This window comes from Drosophila eugracilis, unplaced genomic scaffold (genome assembly GCF_018153835.1).
Source record: "Drosophila eugracilis isolate 14026-0451.02 unplaced genomic scaffold, ASM1815383v1 contig_367, whole genome shotgun sequence".
NCBI classification, from domain to species: Eukaryota; Metazoa; Arthropoda; class Insecta; order Diptera; family Drosophilidae; genus Drosophila; species Drosophila eugracilis.
The window spans coordinates 1,137,835-1,153,712 of NW_024573224.1; the positions used below are offsets into that span (position 1 = coordinate 1,137,835).

A 15,878-nucleotide genomic window follows, 5' to 3' on the forward strand; every position below is an offset into this window, starting at 1 on the left:
TGAATAAATATTAACTGAAGTTGTAAAAATTACAAAGATTGTACTCCGAAATTACGAATTTTTTGACCAATTTTCGGAATCGCGCATTGAGTTTACATTCTCAGCCGCATTGGCGCTTTATCCGAACTTTTACCTACAGAAATGTGTGACCGCGCTTGCGCTCAAGAAAAATACCTCAAAAAAGCCAGAATAAAGAATGTAATACAGCACACTGAAATGCAACGACCAGTCTGCAAAAGAAATTCAAATCGTTCGGTTGGGTAGCGGACGTTTTTATTTTATCCCAAAACAACATTGTCGCATTTGTCGCATTTTATTGATTCGCAACGACGAGAATCCTTGATCAAGTCAAGTGTTAGTTAAAGCAATTAGCTCAATATATCAAACTTATTTCACATATTTGGTTTAGTACTTTTATTAGAAGACTTAAATTGTTTTTGCGCGGGTGTAAGTGCACGTGTGTGTGTGTCTGTTTATAAAGGATTACGGGAAAATTGATACTCTTCGACGAGACGATGTATGTGTGCGTGGGAGTTAAAGGAAACACGAAAAGTTATTAACAAAATTAGAGTTCAACAAATGGTGAGAAACTAAAGCGGTGATTTGTAGGACCTGCAACAATCAATATATAAATAAACCACCCCCCAAAGCGTCTGTTTACCCTGTCCACAAAAAAAAAAAAAAATGAAAAACCGGATTTCTCAGACATTTACCAAACAAAGAAAATTGGGATGTTTTTTGTCTCTGGGTACGGGGTCCAATTAAATTATCCGTCTAGACCGATTCTGCACTCGATTCGCATTGGGATTGGTTATAAATAAAATCAACATAAGAACCCGCAGACAAAGTGTTACAAAATTGCAGAGACATGGGGATCTTTAATTTATGCCGCGGCCCATCTTTATTTAGCCCATACTCGATTCCCAACTTATGTTTTCATTCATTGAGAATCGTTTCATCTGATATATGTACACATATATATGCCATATAATATAGATCTTCGAAAGAGGAGCGTTAAACCCGTTTAAGCATCTCGTTTTGGTTATGGTGTTATTTTTACTTTTGTTGTGCCCCTGCAATTCGCTTTTATTTGAGTTCGCCGTGTGCTGCTGCTGCCTGGCATTGTATAATTCAATTTAAATTGATTTTTTCATTGTTGTGTGGTGTCCGTTTCACTTTTTTCTCGTTATTGTTGTTGTATTCTCCCGGCCGAGGGGCGCTTTCTATTCTGCTTTTTACCATCCACACTTTATGGAGACCCCCTTCTAATCTAACTATCTGGATTTAGGGTCTGTTGTTTGTTTCAAACATTGGATTTTCGCACGGCTGTTATTTCCACAACAGCAAAGTGCTAATTAGAAGCCATTGGTCTCACTTTACTCTCACTTTACAGTCACTGCTTTACTCTTGTTTTAATTAAATATTTAGAATGCTGTGCTAATTTTAAAAACAAATGTCAGCCTGTCAGCACTTCATTGTTAGATCTTTTTGGCCTTAAATTGAGTTATTTTTTTAGTTGTTTTAAACATGCAAGCCTAAGACAGTTACTCAACACTTTCTATACCTTTATGAATCAAGATTTTACTATGACATTTTATAATGATATATACATATCTAGGCCTTAAACCAAAACAATCCACTTATTGATTTAAATTTGTTCTTTTCCTAACTTTTATGGCCTTGCTATTAAATTATTTTGTTTTTCTCTATTCTTAGTTGCTTTTGGACAGGTACTAAATCCATTTTAAGTGAGGTTTTATTTCTTTGCGTGTCGCGTTGAATTTAGTTATTCGCACTAGTCGATAGAGATCTGCCTGGGCACGAACATAAGCACGGGATTCCAGAACCCAGGTTCTCATGCTGTTGACTCTATTCGTCTCTGATTGTTTTTTGCTAATTTGCAATTTTAAAGCATTAGGTTGTGTGTTATTTGGGAATGCCAAACACATTTCGAGAATCGTTCAACTCATTTGCATGAGCAGCCCATTTCGCTGTCAGGGAAAAGCTGCAGTGGGCAAAAATTCTTCCATAATCATAACAATCGATCGCTCATCAAAAGTAATGGCCTAAAATTGTTAGCCCGCCCTCGTCGTCATCGTTGGTGGTCAAGTGGTGGCCAATGGAGTTGCAAAAGTTTTAGTGTCGGCTGGCTCCTTTTGGATATTGGAGACCTGGTTGGGTTCATTGACATCTCCAGGGTGCTAGACGTCCGGGGATGATGACGTTGTCGTTGACGGAACCGCAACAGTTACAGCATCAACAAAAGCTGCAAAAAGGCCAGAAAAAACACCAATAAAAGCAACAAAGCCAGTGGCACTTGCAGTCAACAGCTGGCAAAAAAAAAAAAATCAAATACCAACCACAAAAAAATTAAACCAACAAAAAAGTGAGGAAGGAAGGCCAAGTACAGGCATTCTGGAACTTTGAATACCCTTATTGATTATTAATTACGATTATTTAGAATTTGATTTTACACTTATTATTTATAATGAATGAATATTCTGAAGAATCTGAAATGGATTTTACATTGAAATTAATCTACTCTTTGCTTTCACAGAGCTTAATCTATTAAAGTTTATACTGAACTATACTTTCTCAAAGCATCATGCATTTTTATACAGAAATACAAGATGAGTTTTAACATAACTTAATTCCACGTTCCCATATTGAACTATCAGAAAAACCAAGTTAGATTGCAATGATATGCAATTAAAAAGTGTTGCATAATAAACAAGTTTTGCACTCTAAAACAGGTTCTAATGCATTTTGTTTTTATGTCAACTAATGGATGAAATATCATTTTATAATAGAGCTGTTAATTAAAGATGGGTTTGAAAATGTGTTATACCTTCTAGTTTAAGGAGAGTATCAGCCAAAACAAAACCGTAACTGCGGCTAAACGAAATGAAACGAGATTTCAATGCAGGAATTTCCATTACAAATGTTGCGGTTGTTAATGTTATTGTTGCTGGCATTGTGAAGTCTGGTTTTGTCAACTGTCGCTCGGGGCTATGGAATGGAGAGGATCAGAGGATGAGGAGAATTGGGTGCCCAGAAACGGGAAAACGCTCTCCATGGCCTGACTGGCAATTTGACAAACGCTGCACGCACTTGGCCGGAATGAGTTTTCCATTGGAGCTTACTCGTTGCACGTTTAGGCCGAGTGCAGAACTCAAATGTCGCTTTGGCTTCGAGAGTGCTGCCAACAAGCCGGGATGCAATTGACCCGAAAACCGAAAACCAAGTGGGCAAGTGGGCAAGTGAGGGGGAATTTAGCCACCAACCATCAACCGACAACCACCAGGCACCGGCAGTAACTCGTTCGAGTTGATTTGGCATCTTTGTATTCATCTTGTGGTTCAATGAGTCAGCCCCGCAGTCCGGTCCGCATTTTCGATGCTTGACAACGTTCCGCCTTTCACCCGGTCTTTCCTTTCCGACCGAGACCAAGAGGGTTTCCGAATCTCTGCCCTCAATCGGTTGGCAAACGGATGCCAGATGGCCATTTGGCAGGCCGTAAAATGCAAAAGGCAAAAGACCAGTAGATGGGGCGATAAAACAGGGACTCTCGGGGGGAGTTTCGATAAGCAGATGTTCTGATCCATTCAAAATTTAAACTTTTCTGAGGGAGGTAGCCTGAAAAAGTTATCAATATACACAACGAATTAAAAGTTTACAGACAGCTTTTTGCAGTTAAATTTGTACGGTGAAAAATCAGAATAAAAATGTTTAAAAGGGTTATGATTATTATATCAGGATCAAATTTGGCATGCCAGTTTGCAATAAGTAGTTAGTTAGTATTTATCGTGGGTAACTTGTCATGTAACTTATCAACTGTTTGTTTTTTAAAGTCCTTGAGTCAAGTAACATATTTTTATAGATTAAATATTTATAATGGCTTCTGACTTAGTTTATAGTAAACAAAATGTTTTTTAAATTATTTGAGATAAAGACATTCTCTAGAAACTGAATAATATGCCAGTGATTAGAGGGCTTATCAACTTGAAAACCTAAGAAACAACAAAACTAAATGTTTTTAGGAAATGTATAAAAACTTATCTGAATTATTTCTGGCAGACTTTTATCTTAATTGCAGACGTTTGGTTTCCCTTCATGAGTCTGGTCTTCCTGCTAATTCCTTCACTTGCACTTGCTCCGTCCTTCGTGGCCATCATCATAATTATCATCATCGTCTTTGTGCTGATACTTCGTCGGTCGTCGTTCGTCGTCGCCGTTTCATTTGCGTGGGCTTATGTATGTTAAACAACAAACAGAAGACAACAACAAACAGAAGACAACAACAAACAGAAGACAACAACAAACAGAAGACAACAACAAGCAACCAACTTTTTTTCAAGGGCCTGTGCCAATTTTCGATTGCTCTCTTTCTGTCTCTGTTTTGTTCTCCATTCTCCTTGGTCTTTGCCATCATCTTTTATGGCTGCTTTTACTTGGCAATCGATAAACAACGACCTTCCCCCCCACCACTTTCGCCAGCTCAAAATGGCTAGAAGTTACTGGGATTACTTGGAGAGGAGAATTCTCTAGTGTTCTGCCCGGGTTCCTTTGTTTCGGTCCCGTTTAGGGAAGCTTATTCGCCACTTGAAGCTGCCAGCCCAGTCAGCCACTCGTGATGCACTCTTCTTCCCACTTTTCCACACTTTCCCCACCTGCCCATCTCGTCCATCAGTCATCAGCCATCAGGGATCTGCCCACCAAGCTTCATCCTTAACCTGCTCCTCCTTGCCACTTGTTTCCAGGCATTTTTCAAAGTTAATTGCTTGCTGGCAATCGGCTGAGAAAAAATGCAGAAAAGCCATTGAGGGTTAGTCCACTCCAGAGGCTGAAATAAAAGCCATACTCAAAGAATTTTAACAGAAACTATTACAAGTTGGTGAATTTTTTGTGTAAATAAAAAATTCTTTAAATGTATAAAAAAAGGGGGAATAGTTTGAAGTGTGAAAAGGTTTATGACTTTGAATTAGGAAAACTTTAATTAGTTTTTTTAAAGCTATTAATCCCTAGTACATTAAGGCGAATAAGGTGTTCTTTCCTTTTCCTAATTATGGACAGGACTTGGCACCTAAAACAAGTTCGCAGATTAAGGCCAAAGTAAAGATTTCCACGTTGTGGCTGTAAAGGAACCAAAAAAGGTTCACAAATAGCCAACGACGTTCAAGAACTTTACAACAAATAAAGGAAAATGCAATGTGTAAAATAAAATGCTATGAAAGATGGTGGAAATGCCTGGCATATAAAATTCCTTTAAGGAGCTGTAAAAATGCTCGAATGAAAGGAAAGACTAGTAAAAGCAAGCGTGGGAGAAAACTTTCTCATAGTTTAAGAATTACAAATTACCAACTGAAATGAGAAAAATTACATTGAACTAAAAGGAAATGGAAAAATGATTTCAGATGTAGTAAAGAACTCAGACAAACTGTGAGATAAAAAGAAAAGCTTGAAAATATCAAATAAAATCTTTAATATTATACAAAAACTAATAAAGTTAGAAAGATGCCATAGTGAAACATTTTCCTTGAAAGTAATCACATTTTTCCTTCAGCCCGGGATTCTTTCTGCAAATAATCGTAAGAAGCAAGAGAAATAATTAATAAGTACAGCTGTCAGCACTTGACAAAAAAGCAACAACCTAAAGCAATTTCTTCCTTTTGACAAACAAGGAACCATCGGGAATCCCAGTTGATGCTTCCCACCTCAACCAGTTGTAAAACAAAAGTAATTCCAGCTGCTGCTGCTGCTGCTGCTAGCCAAGATGAGAAAAAGGTAAGGGGGAATTGGCGGACACCTCCGCATTCCAAGGCATCCAAAGGGGAGCGTGCAAGTGGCAGGTGCTGGGATGGGGGAATGGGGGGCGTTGGGGATTTGGCAAGTGAGGGGGCGGCATATAGTCACATGACTCTGATGTTGACGGCGCCGACAAAGCAAATACTAAAGCCATACCTGGCCACTAGAATGAAAACGCAGCCAGTTACAATGTTTTAGCTACAATGTAGTGGGCAGCAGCAGCTGTTTCTATATTTGTTAGATGAATAAAAGTAGTTAAATAAAGTCCAACCTTTTAGTTAATTTGTAATTAAATTTCGTTCAAATAAAGTAGTATTTCCTAGTGAACTAATTATTATATATCTTGGAGTTTTTATTTATTATTTATTTTAGTTTTTACATCACTTAGTAAACCAATAAACGTCAGGATAAAGTTTGGGTTTTGACTATAAAGCACTCTACTTACTGACTTAATCTAACATATCTGCTTAGTTTATATTTCTTCATCTTTCAAATCCTTATTTTTCATATTTTCAACAACACTTTATCATATTCCTAATGTATAAATAGTATATCCAGGCGTGCAGCACTGGTGAAGGGACCTCCACTGGAGGGGGAGCTGGATATGTAGCTGGTGTTGCCGCTGCAATTGCCGGCTGCTAACGAGCCGAGGTGACCCGAGCGCAAAAACCGAATTCCAGCGGAGAAGAGAACCCGGTTTCCTGCGGGCTCCTCGCTTCGTGTGGCATTCAGTTGTTTTTGGTCCTTGGTAGCGGGTGCGTCGAGCGAGCTCCTCCCTGACTGCTCTACCATTTGATCGTTTTTTCTTTTTTGTTCGCCGGCAAGGACAACGCGAGTGGAAAAATACAAATAAATTGAAAGGATACAAGACTGGATGGGGAGGGGGAGATTGTTACAGCAAATCAGAGTGAAAGGTCAACAATGGCTTTGTAGCTTTGTCTCTAATTACGAGTATTCCATTCAGAGCCAATAAAGGATTCAATTCGATGTGCATTCATTTAAATTAAGCAAAAAAAAAAAGGGAAGGAAAGGAAAAAAGGTGGAAACTTTTCATTTCCTCTTTCTTTTTGCATTGTGAGTGAAACAAGGAAAAACTTTTAGTCCAACGTTTTAGCCTGGCCGTGTGGTGTGTCTGTGTGGCTGGCGCTGATTTATGTGTTTTGTCCTTGTTCCGCACCAGGACGAAAGGACGCGTTTTTTGCCATCCCCTTTTTTGTGTGTAAGTTGGTAATGTAAGTTTATGTAATAGACATGTAAATTGCAGTTTATTTTAAGGTCCAACCATGAGAAATGGAAGGACACGATTATAAACTGTGCTACTTCTTGTTAGTATCTAGTTAGACCATCTAGACATGTTTTTTTCCTTGACATGTTTATCAGTTTTATGAACCAGAAACTTGTTTTATGATGAAAAAGCATTACTATTTATCTTTCTTTTTGTTATAAATTTATTTTTTAAGAGATTTTCCATACAAAATACTTTCCAAAGAACTGCCTAAGGATTTATCTTAATCAGCACTTCTTTTGATTGAATTTTGTTTACATTCTCAGCAAATGATGTCTCCATTATTCATGATCCACCAAGCAATCGTTGATATATAAAATTTCCTTCTAAGACTCAAGTTACTTCCACACGACTGGGATCATTCTCTCTTTTAGATTCCCGGCCAGTCGCTTTAGTCAGCTCATATATCGATTTCCCAGAGAAATATATTTTTTTTTCGTTTCGTGGCACTAAAATTAGCTGAATTGAACGACCCCCAACAAAGACAAGAGTCGGGTAATGCTCTCTACTTCCAATCCGACTTCGACTCCAACTCCAACACCAACTCCTACTCCAACTCCAACGCCAACGCCATGCGGTTATTATTTATTTTCATTAGTTCATACTCAAATTTCCCTCTGCCCGATTTGCGGATGGCGTGCTGTCAATTTTCCGGTGGCAGGTTTTTGGTTATTCCGATGTCATGTCATCATGCAATCGTATCGCTTTACCGCATAAACCGACTCGCACAAAGTAATCATATACGATCCTCCCCGACATGGAGATCGAATCCCCATGGAACGCCATATTACCCAGCCGGCTGGCTAATGATGCGTGACAAAAAAAAAAAAGAGTGAGGAACGCGCCATGAATTGGCCAAAACGTATGGGACACGTCGTTGATGGATGTTCCGGATGGATGTTCGATTATTATCGGAGACCAGTTAGCCACGGTCTGTTGTTGGCCCTGTGTCATTTGGCTTTGGCCACAGTTACACTTGGTTAGCGGGCAGAAAAGCTAGCTAAAGTTCTAAGCTTGCGTTTTGTTTTTTTTTGGCTAAATAGTGCAGAACCGGCTCTGGGCTTAAATGGTCATCTTTGGCCCAATCATTGGACATTGAATTCTGTTTTTGTTTAGCCAGTAATTTGTGACCCAGTTGCTAACGAGCCACCATGGCATTCGTTTGGAAAACAGTTAATAAGAAACAGAAATTGATACGTGAGTTAGCATGCAGTTAAAGTATTTGCTTAACATTTTAAAATTAGAAAACAGAACTATTAATTCTGCAAGTCTACTCATTTGTGATAAATAATTCATAAATGCATTTTCCATTGCAAATTGTTAGGTTTTTGGGTTTGCATTTAAAGGTAAAAAATTAACTGTTTTCTGTAACTGCATTTTATTTGAGAAAAAGTTAGTTATTTTCTCTCCGTTTAGAAGTCATTAGTTCAAACACCATTTCAGTGGGACATAAAACCCAATTATCATAAATGTTGTTCTTATTTATTTGAGTTAATACTAAAATAATAATGGTGTTAAATTCAATTACAAACAGGACACACGTTTAGAATGTTTAAAAATGCATTTTAAGCATTAATTTATTCATAACACATAAATGCATTTTCAATTGCAAAAATGGCTAAAAGCCATAACTTTAAACACCATTTTAATGAGCCCAAAAAAAGTCCTGCCATTAATAAGCATTATCATTAATCATGTTGGGATTTAAATGTGGTAATAAAAGATATTATTTGGAAAGGAAAAATTAATGGAAAAAGAGTTTAAAGAGTATTGATGGTATGCCCAAGCAGAAAGTTCCAAACTCAATTAAAAGTAACCAGAAAAGAACTTTAAGAGGCTACGAAAATTCTTAGTAATTTGAAGGAAATCCGCTTTGTTTGGCCTCATTACCTTCCAGCTCCCAATTAGTTAACACTTTAAACCAACAGTGAGTCAGAACTTTTATTTTGTTGGATAAACAAATGGGAGACAATACGGTTAGGTTGGACCCATTTCACATCAAGACCGTATCTGGATCTTTGGAAGCGAATGGTGTCAAACCACTTGAGGTTCCAGCTGACTCAAAAGTTCCCACAATATGGGGATCTAAGCCATATTTACTAACTTATATGGAAGCTATGGATCGGTAACTGTAAACCTGTTACATATACATTACATTACCGAATGCGAGTGAGTCTTTTCCCACCGTTTAGCTCCATGAAATTGAAACGGAAAATTTCATAATCAAAGCCATAAACGTTGTTATTGTTCGCCATCCTCCCCAAGACGCCTCCCGTCTCCACTTTGTTTTCCTTTTGTCTTGGCCACGGTGTGAAAAAAAAAACAAAAAAATAAGAATTAATTTTCATTTCATTTTTCACTGCGTACATTTCGCCAAACAAAGCAAAAAACCAACACAAATGCCAAGAAACCTTCCGCACAATGTAAAAAGTCTCACGTTCCGGGTAAAAGAAGACGCACATTTTATGAGGCGACTTGTGCTTTGTCAGCATCTAAAGCATTTTATAGCTTTCGGCATTAAGGTCTTAGTCCAAGCCATATCAATAAACTAATATAAGGGGTAAGGGTACAAATAGGTTCTTAAATTGCTAGAATGGTGGCTTAAAGGAAAGCTATGGGTCTGTTAAACAGAGGCATAAACAGGAAAGGTATATAAGTTGGAGATCAAATAGATGTTTTTGAGCTAAAAAGCTTTAAACGAAATATGTAATACCTGTCCAAATCATTAAAAAGGAATACCAAAAATCATTACAATTTACTTTATGCTGATGACAACATTGGAAATATAATCGCGGTATCTGTCAACCCAGAAAATAATATTATTTTATTTGCCTCTGCAATCGATTTGATTGGCACAATCTACCTAGTGCGCTTAGAGAGATGGCTGTAATTAGTGGCAAATCAATTGGACTCACTTAATTGGCGAAATATGTTACCATGGTTCATTAGATTAGTGTTTAAGTGGCCGGAACGGAAGAGCTTTCGACGGATCTGTTTATCTGTCTTTCTGTGGGCCACTTTGTTGCTGTTTTGCCCCAATCAATTGCAGATATTAGCAAATTAGTTTTGATTGCTTAATAACCGAAACCGCTAGAGAAAATAAACCATAGCGATCGAAGAGCAACTTTCTATTACGACTACTTAAGAGGGTCTCCAGTCTCCAGTTCCTGTGGGAATTATGGAGACCCGATGTTATGGTTGTGGTATACCGTATATATGGTTATAGATTGCTTAGTTTTCTTTTTTTTTTTCCTGTTGACATTTAATCAACATTGGCGCTACTCCCGCTGTTTTTCGCCTCTTACCACAATCCAAACAATCCCTTTATGGTCCGGCTGGCTCGTGCTTTTGGCCAAGTTTATGGGGACAGACTGTAATGTTTTTGTTGTCCTATTTGTCCATATGTCACGAATGGCGTAGCTGCATAAGTGAGTAACTGTGAATTCGACGGGCTGGCTTGCAAGTTCTGCTTGTCTAACGGCACCACCCCCTCAGCCCCCTCAAAAATTTCCTGGCTCGCTTCGTTGGCTTGCCATTGACATGAGGGCCTTAATACAGCGGGAGTTCTTTTTTTCAAAGTTTTTTTTTGTTTTTGTTTTGGTTCCATTTTCCTGAATTGTGGTTTGTCGGGGGGCGGTGGCTGAGTTGCAGGTAAAAAGGTGTGATATGTGGGGAGCGACTTTGTTTTATGGGTTGTAAAACATAAAATGTAAAAGCATAAATCTTAAGGAGAAAGCAACGGGTAGGTTTTAATGAGTTCTCTAACAGAGAGGTGATATTTTTGTTTGCCATGGTTGGATATTTAAAGTAATTTTAAGGCGGAACAATAACAGTTTTAGTTAAGAAAGCATATTAACTTGGCATATGGAAAGTATCCCAAACCAATAACCATTATGAGTAATATTGTAATAACTTTAATTGATAGTTGTAGCAGATTATTAGACTGGTGAAAGGCAATTACCTACTTCCAAGAAAATTTCCAAAGAACATTTTCATATTCTTACCATAATTAAAATAAACAAGGCAACAGCTTCTTAGCCCAGACAAAGTAGGCCTCTAATTTACATTAAAATGCAATTATAAAACACAAAATGAAAACTAGAACAATTATAATCACAGTTCTGTTAAATCTTTTCCTAGATCTTGACAACTTCCTGTGGTAATTGCCCTCCATATGTCGCCCCCACCAAATAATTCTCATAATTCTTGGGCCTGTTTTTTGGTTTTTTGCTTCGCTGACTATGCTAATGACCCGACCATAGTTTGGCCCAACTTGGCCCGGATGGTCTCAAGTTATTTGTTGAAATTTCTTCTTTTTTTTTTTTTTTTTGTAAGTCTCATACGATTATATGGTGGGCACATGCCAAACCCACACGCTCTACTGGCGGCTTAACCGGCGCATTACTCATGCTCATCTGCTCCGGAAAATTGCCATAACTGGTTGTTCACCCTTTCCCCCATCTTTGTGTTCCCCCTTTTGGGTGCAACGTTAGTTTCTTTAATTAAAAAAGCATGAACTCTTTGTAAAGTTCTTGGGACCCGACTAAACTCCTTGCCCTCGCTGAAGCTGGCATTGCCCATATTCTCTGACATCGGCAAAAAAAGGGAGCAAAGGGAAGCTCAGCTGCCACTCCCAAAGTCCAAAGTCAGAGTTGAAATTTGTGTTTCCATACTCTTTGATAAGGGTAATATAAGTTTGTAAAGTAGTTTGTAAATGTGACAAACTGCAGGGTATTTTTAAGGTTTTCATATTTGTCTCTTTAAACTTTTTAAAAACTTTTGAATAAAACAGCTGATAAAGTAGGCATTGCATTTACTAAGTTAAAAACCATTATCCTAGAGATATAACCTATAGTAACCATAACTCAAACTGATCACTTCAAGTTATATAAAAACCTTTAAAGGGTATAAAAACATTGGCTTGTTGAACTTAATTTCTCCCTTTTCATTTTTTGCTGGTTATTTTTTGGGGAACTTTTTGCGTTTGCCGCTAAGAAAACAGTTTTTTAACCGTTTTAAGTTTGTTGAGGGGCTCGGGAAATGTTTTTTTTGTCCATTTTTGCCTTCAGCTGCAGCTGCAATTTCCGTGCCATTTATGCAAACTATTGTTCTTGTTGTTTTCGGCCCTCCAACGTTTACCATTTTTGAACTGAATTTACGTTCACACTTCTGCCTTCTGTCTGGCGTTTCTTTCTTGGCCTGGCCTTCTTTTAAAATTCCTTAGGTGATTGCAATGACTTTCAATTAACTTTTTGCCAGAAAGTTTTAATTAAAAGGAAATGATTTCTCTGATTATTTCTGGCCTTTACAGGTGTCGCAACTGTGATTATATTCTTGTAATAGTAGAAGACAAAAAAGGCGAATGATTTGTTTCCCTTTTTCAATTGTAGGAAAGTTTGTAAACTAAAATTCAATTTGAAAAAAGTATTATGAAATTGTGTTATTCAATTCAATACGAAACTTCTACGCCCACCCATAAAATGAGGAAAATAGCTAACAGCAAAGTTAACAATTGATTCGGAGGGCTTTCAGAAAAGTTTTCCATACACAAAACTACATAACTACAAATTTGGTTGGCAAGAGCACAAAGAAAAGCAACCGAACTAACCAATACATCATGGCAAAACGTAAATACTATTGGGGGGAAGTGATGAGACTAGCAGATACCTCGTATTGGCTTGGTATTAAAACATTCCAATAGTGTTTGTCTCGAACAACTGTAGTGAATGTACTTAGTTGATGGTTAGTTCGGATTTAGAATGGTTTTTAGTTTAAAGAATCCAAGATAACCAACACATATTAAGGAAGAATAACCCATATACCCTTAGATTTATCACACAGGGTAGCACAAATATCCATTTGCATTGAAAACATTCACATGGGCGCCTCAAGTTGCAACTCCAAACGAAATTAAGCTCCTTCAGAGGGTTTTCAATGGGCGCAAAGGGGCAAAGAAAACAGCAGGGCAAAAAAGGGCATGGACGACTGGAACTAGGGACTTGCAGCAAAGCTGACTTTTTGAGTTGGGTTTTCTGGTGTATACAAGGACGGATAGAAAAACAGACAAACACGCACACCCACAATCGGGAGACAGGAAAAGAGCTAAGGGGAAAAAAAACGAAAAAAAACAAAATGATTTTCCAACTTGAAATTATATTGTGCAGAAGGAGAAAAGTGACGGAAAGGCAGCCACAAAAAAAATGAAGAAGTCTAACACGTCAAAGGAAACCGAAGGATGCTATACGTACGTGTTGACTCCCAGATGAAGGTTGTCATCCATTCGAGGAACTCACAAAAAGGTTGACAAAGTGCAATTTGCAATGGAATCAAATTTGCCAGAAAACTGTTGCCAACATTCGTGATGACAGCAGAAAAGATGACTTTCTTAGTTGGTTACACAGGGAAAACAAGGGAATATTATGATCAAAAATGTACATTTAATTCTATATTTTATGAGGATTAAAAAAGACATTCTGTCAATAAATATTAAAGTGTTTGGTTATAAAATTTAGTAACAAAATTTTTCTTCCTCCACTGAGGACATTTTCTTATCAATGTCTTAGAACGACTTAAATTTTTCCTGTGCATTTCTTCAGGATAAATTTGATGACGAAATCTTTTGATGGGGGTCAAGGACGAGCTGCCCCAAGCAGTTGACGCTTGCCTTCGTCGGTTTCCTTTCACAGGAAGTTATTTAGCTCCTTGGTCGGAAGGAAGTGAAAATATTCGACTAATTGAAATAATTGAGGCAAACTTTGTTGGGAATTGTTGGGCAAAGAGAAGTTTTTCCAGTATCAGAGATCTCAAAGTGCTTGGCTCCCCCAGAATCTGTAGCATCTTTTCCCCTTTGTGCATTTCAAGAGAGCTTAAGCTTTGGTTTCTCAGTAATTTCTTCTTTTTTTCTTTTTTATAGCACATTTGCCACATTTCCCTGTGCGGGGGGGGGCAAAAGTGGAGAAATGAATGAGGCACTTGGGACGCGGGGTAGGGAAAACGCTTAAATTACCATAAGAGTTGGTTTGAGGAGGGTTATGTGAGCGGGGCAACAACGGTGGCTACACTGGGTGACAGGTGGTGGCTTGTGGCAACATCAGTTAATGCCCGCTGATTAGCATAGAGCTAGCTCCCCTATAGCGACGCCCCTGCCCCTGCCCCATGTGCTAGCCAAGTGAAACATTTGAATGGAGCTGCAAGCCTGCAACGATGCTGCTGCTCGACGGACCTTAAATGCTTTTAAATTTTAATTAAATTGAATTCAACGTTCAGTTGGCAGGAGATAATGTTTTCTCTGCGTGTCGAACAGAAATACAAAAAAGGGAAGAAAAAACCTAAATTATGGCCATTGGCAAATAAAAGTGAATAAATCATGTGCTGTAGTGGAAACTCGTTCGTTCATTTGTTTTTCCAGCCTTTTTGTCTTGTCTATTAATTTGTTAGGCCGCCATGGGGGGCTATTGGCCATGGTTTTTGAGCTCCTCCATCATGTATGAAAGTTTGTGGCAAACTATGCAATAATTTCATCATTGCGCAAAGTTCTGCGAACATGTGAAGAGTTTTTGATTGAGTTTTCAGTTTTGCATAGTTCGTTTAGTTAGTTTGACTTGCGTGTTTGGGTATTTGTGATGTGCTGACGTTGCTAGCCTGAACTTTGAACTTAAACAGGGACCATAGAAGGTTACATCACACACTTTTAGTTCCAGAATTTATATTTCTATGGTTAAAGGGAAATGATTTTTCGTTTAATTTTAATCAATTCAGTTTTATAGCACATTTCCTGGTCCTTGCTTAGAATTTTCCTTATCCCTGAGAAGCATTTATGCATTCTTTACACCAGGCCCCAGGCACTTGCACCCTCCTTTGTCCTTGTTTTGGTTTAATTAAATTCTCTACTAAACTTCCTGCCCTCTTCCGCATAAAATATTCAAACACTCTTGCGGCAAGGACAGCCCAGACAGGATTAGTCCGGAAAAAATAAAATCAGATGCCGGATTAAGAATGAATTGGAATGGATGCAGGAGAATTTACGAGTTTTTGTGTGTTTTGCATGCATAAACGGCTTAAATGATAGTTATTTTGGATTAAAAACGATGCAGATAAATAAAAGGGGCGCATGAAAGTTATAATATTTTGAAATATTGAGAATATTCAAGAACTCAGAATGGGTTTTTATTTTATTTTAAAAGAAATTAAAAACCCAATTTAAATCATTCTTCCAATTTCCAGATGTAGAACATAGTTTAAATAAGGAAAAAGAAGAAGCCCAGCAGCCAGATCGTCCCGGGGATTCCCAGCCGGGAACAAGCAAACGCAATCCACTAACCAGGATGTCGTTCAAGCTCTTTCGCCGCGGATCGGCGCGTTGCATCGGTCTACTATCGGCGTTCGTCACGATCCTCCTCTGCCTCTACTACATCTCCATTGGGCAGCCCAATCCGGCGCCCATTTCCGAGACGGGTGCTCCTTCGGTGGCGATACGAGGATCACCATTCAATGCTTTATCCGGTTTCAGTGTGGGAGGAGGCTCATCCTCAATGATACATCAACAGAAACAGCACACTGCGGTCGTCTCGAATCAAAAGAGATCCTCTGAAACAAAGGCGGTGGAAACATCAGAGGCACCAGAACTGCAACCAGAGGAGGTGTACGCCAACAGCAATTGGGGTGACAAGTGCTACGAACTGATCCAGAGCAACACGAATATAACTGCCAGCGAGGAACACAGTAGGTTCGACTTTCAGGTAAGAAGACAGAATGCAATCCTCTTAAGAAACCTGATTAAAAGTATCTC

At 38.4% G+C, this 15,878-nt stretch overlaps 1 protein-coding gene across 1 annotated transcript in view; it reads left to right on the forward strand.

Annotated features, from left to right (window-relative positions):
- The window catches only part of LOC108116390 (alpha-mannosidase 2), a 20,592-nt gene continuing 4,714 nt past the window's right edge, over positions 1-15,878 (forward strand). Inside the window, exons 1-2 of the mRNA XM_017228252.2 lie at positions 1-582; positions 15,314-15,828. Of these exons, the coding sequence (XP_017083741.2) occupies positions 15,415-15,828 (414 nt within the window). The 5' untranslated portion in view covers positions 1-582; positions 15,314-15,414. The remainder of the gene's footprint in view (positions 583-15,313; positions 15,829-15,878) is intronic.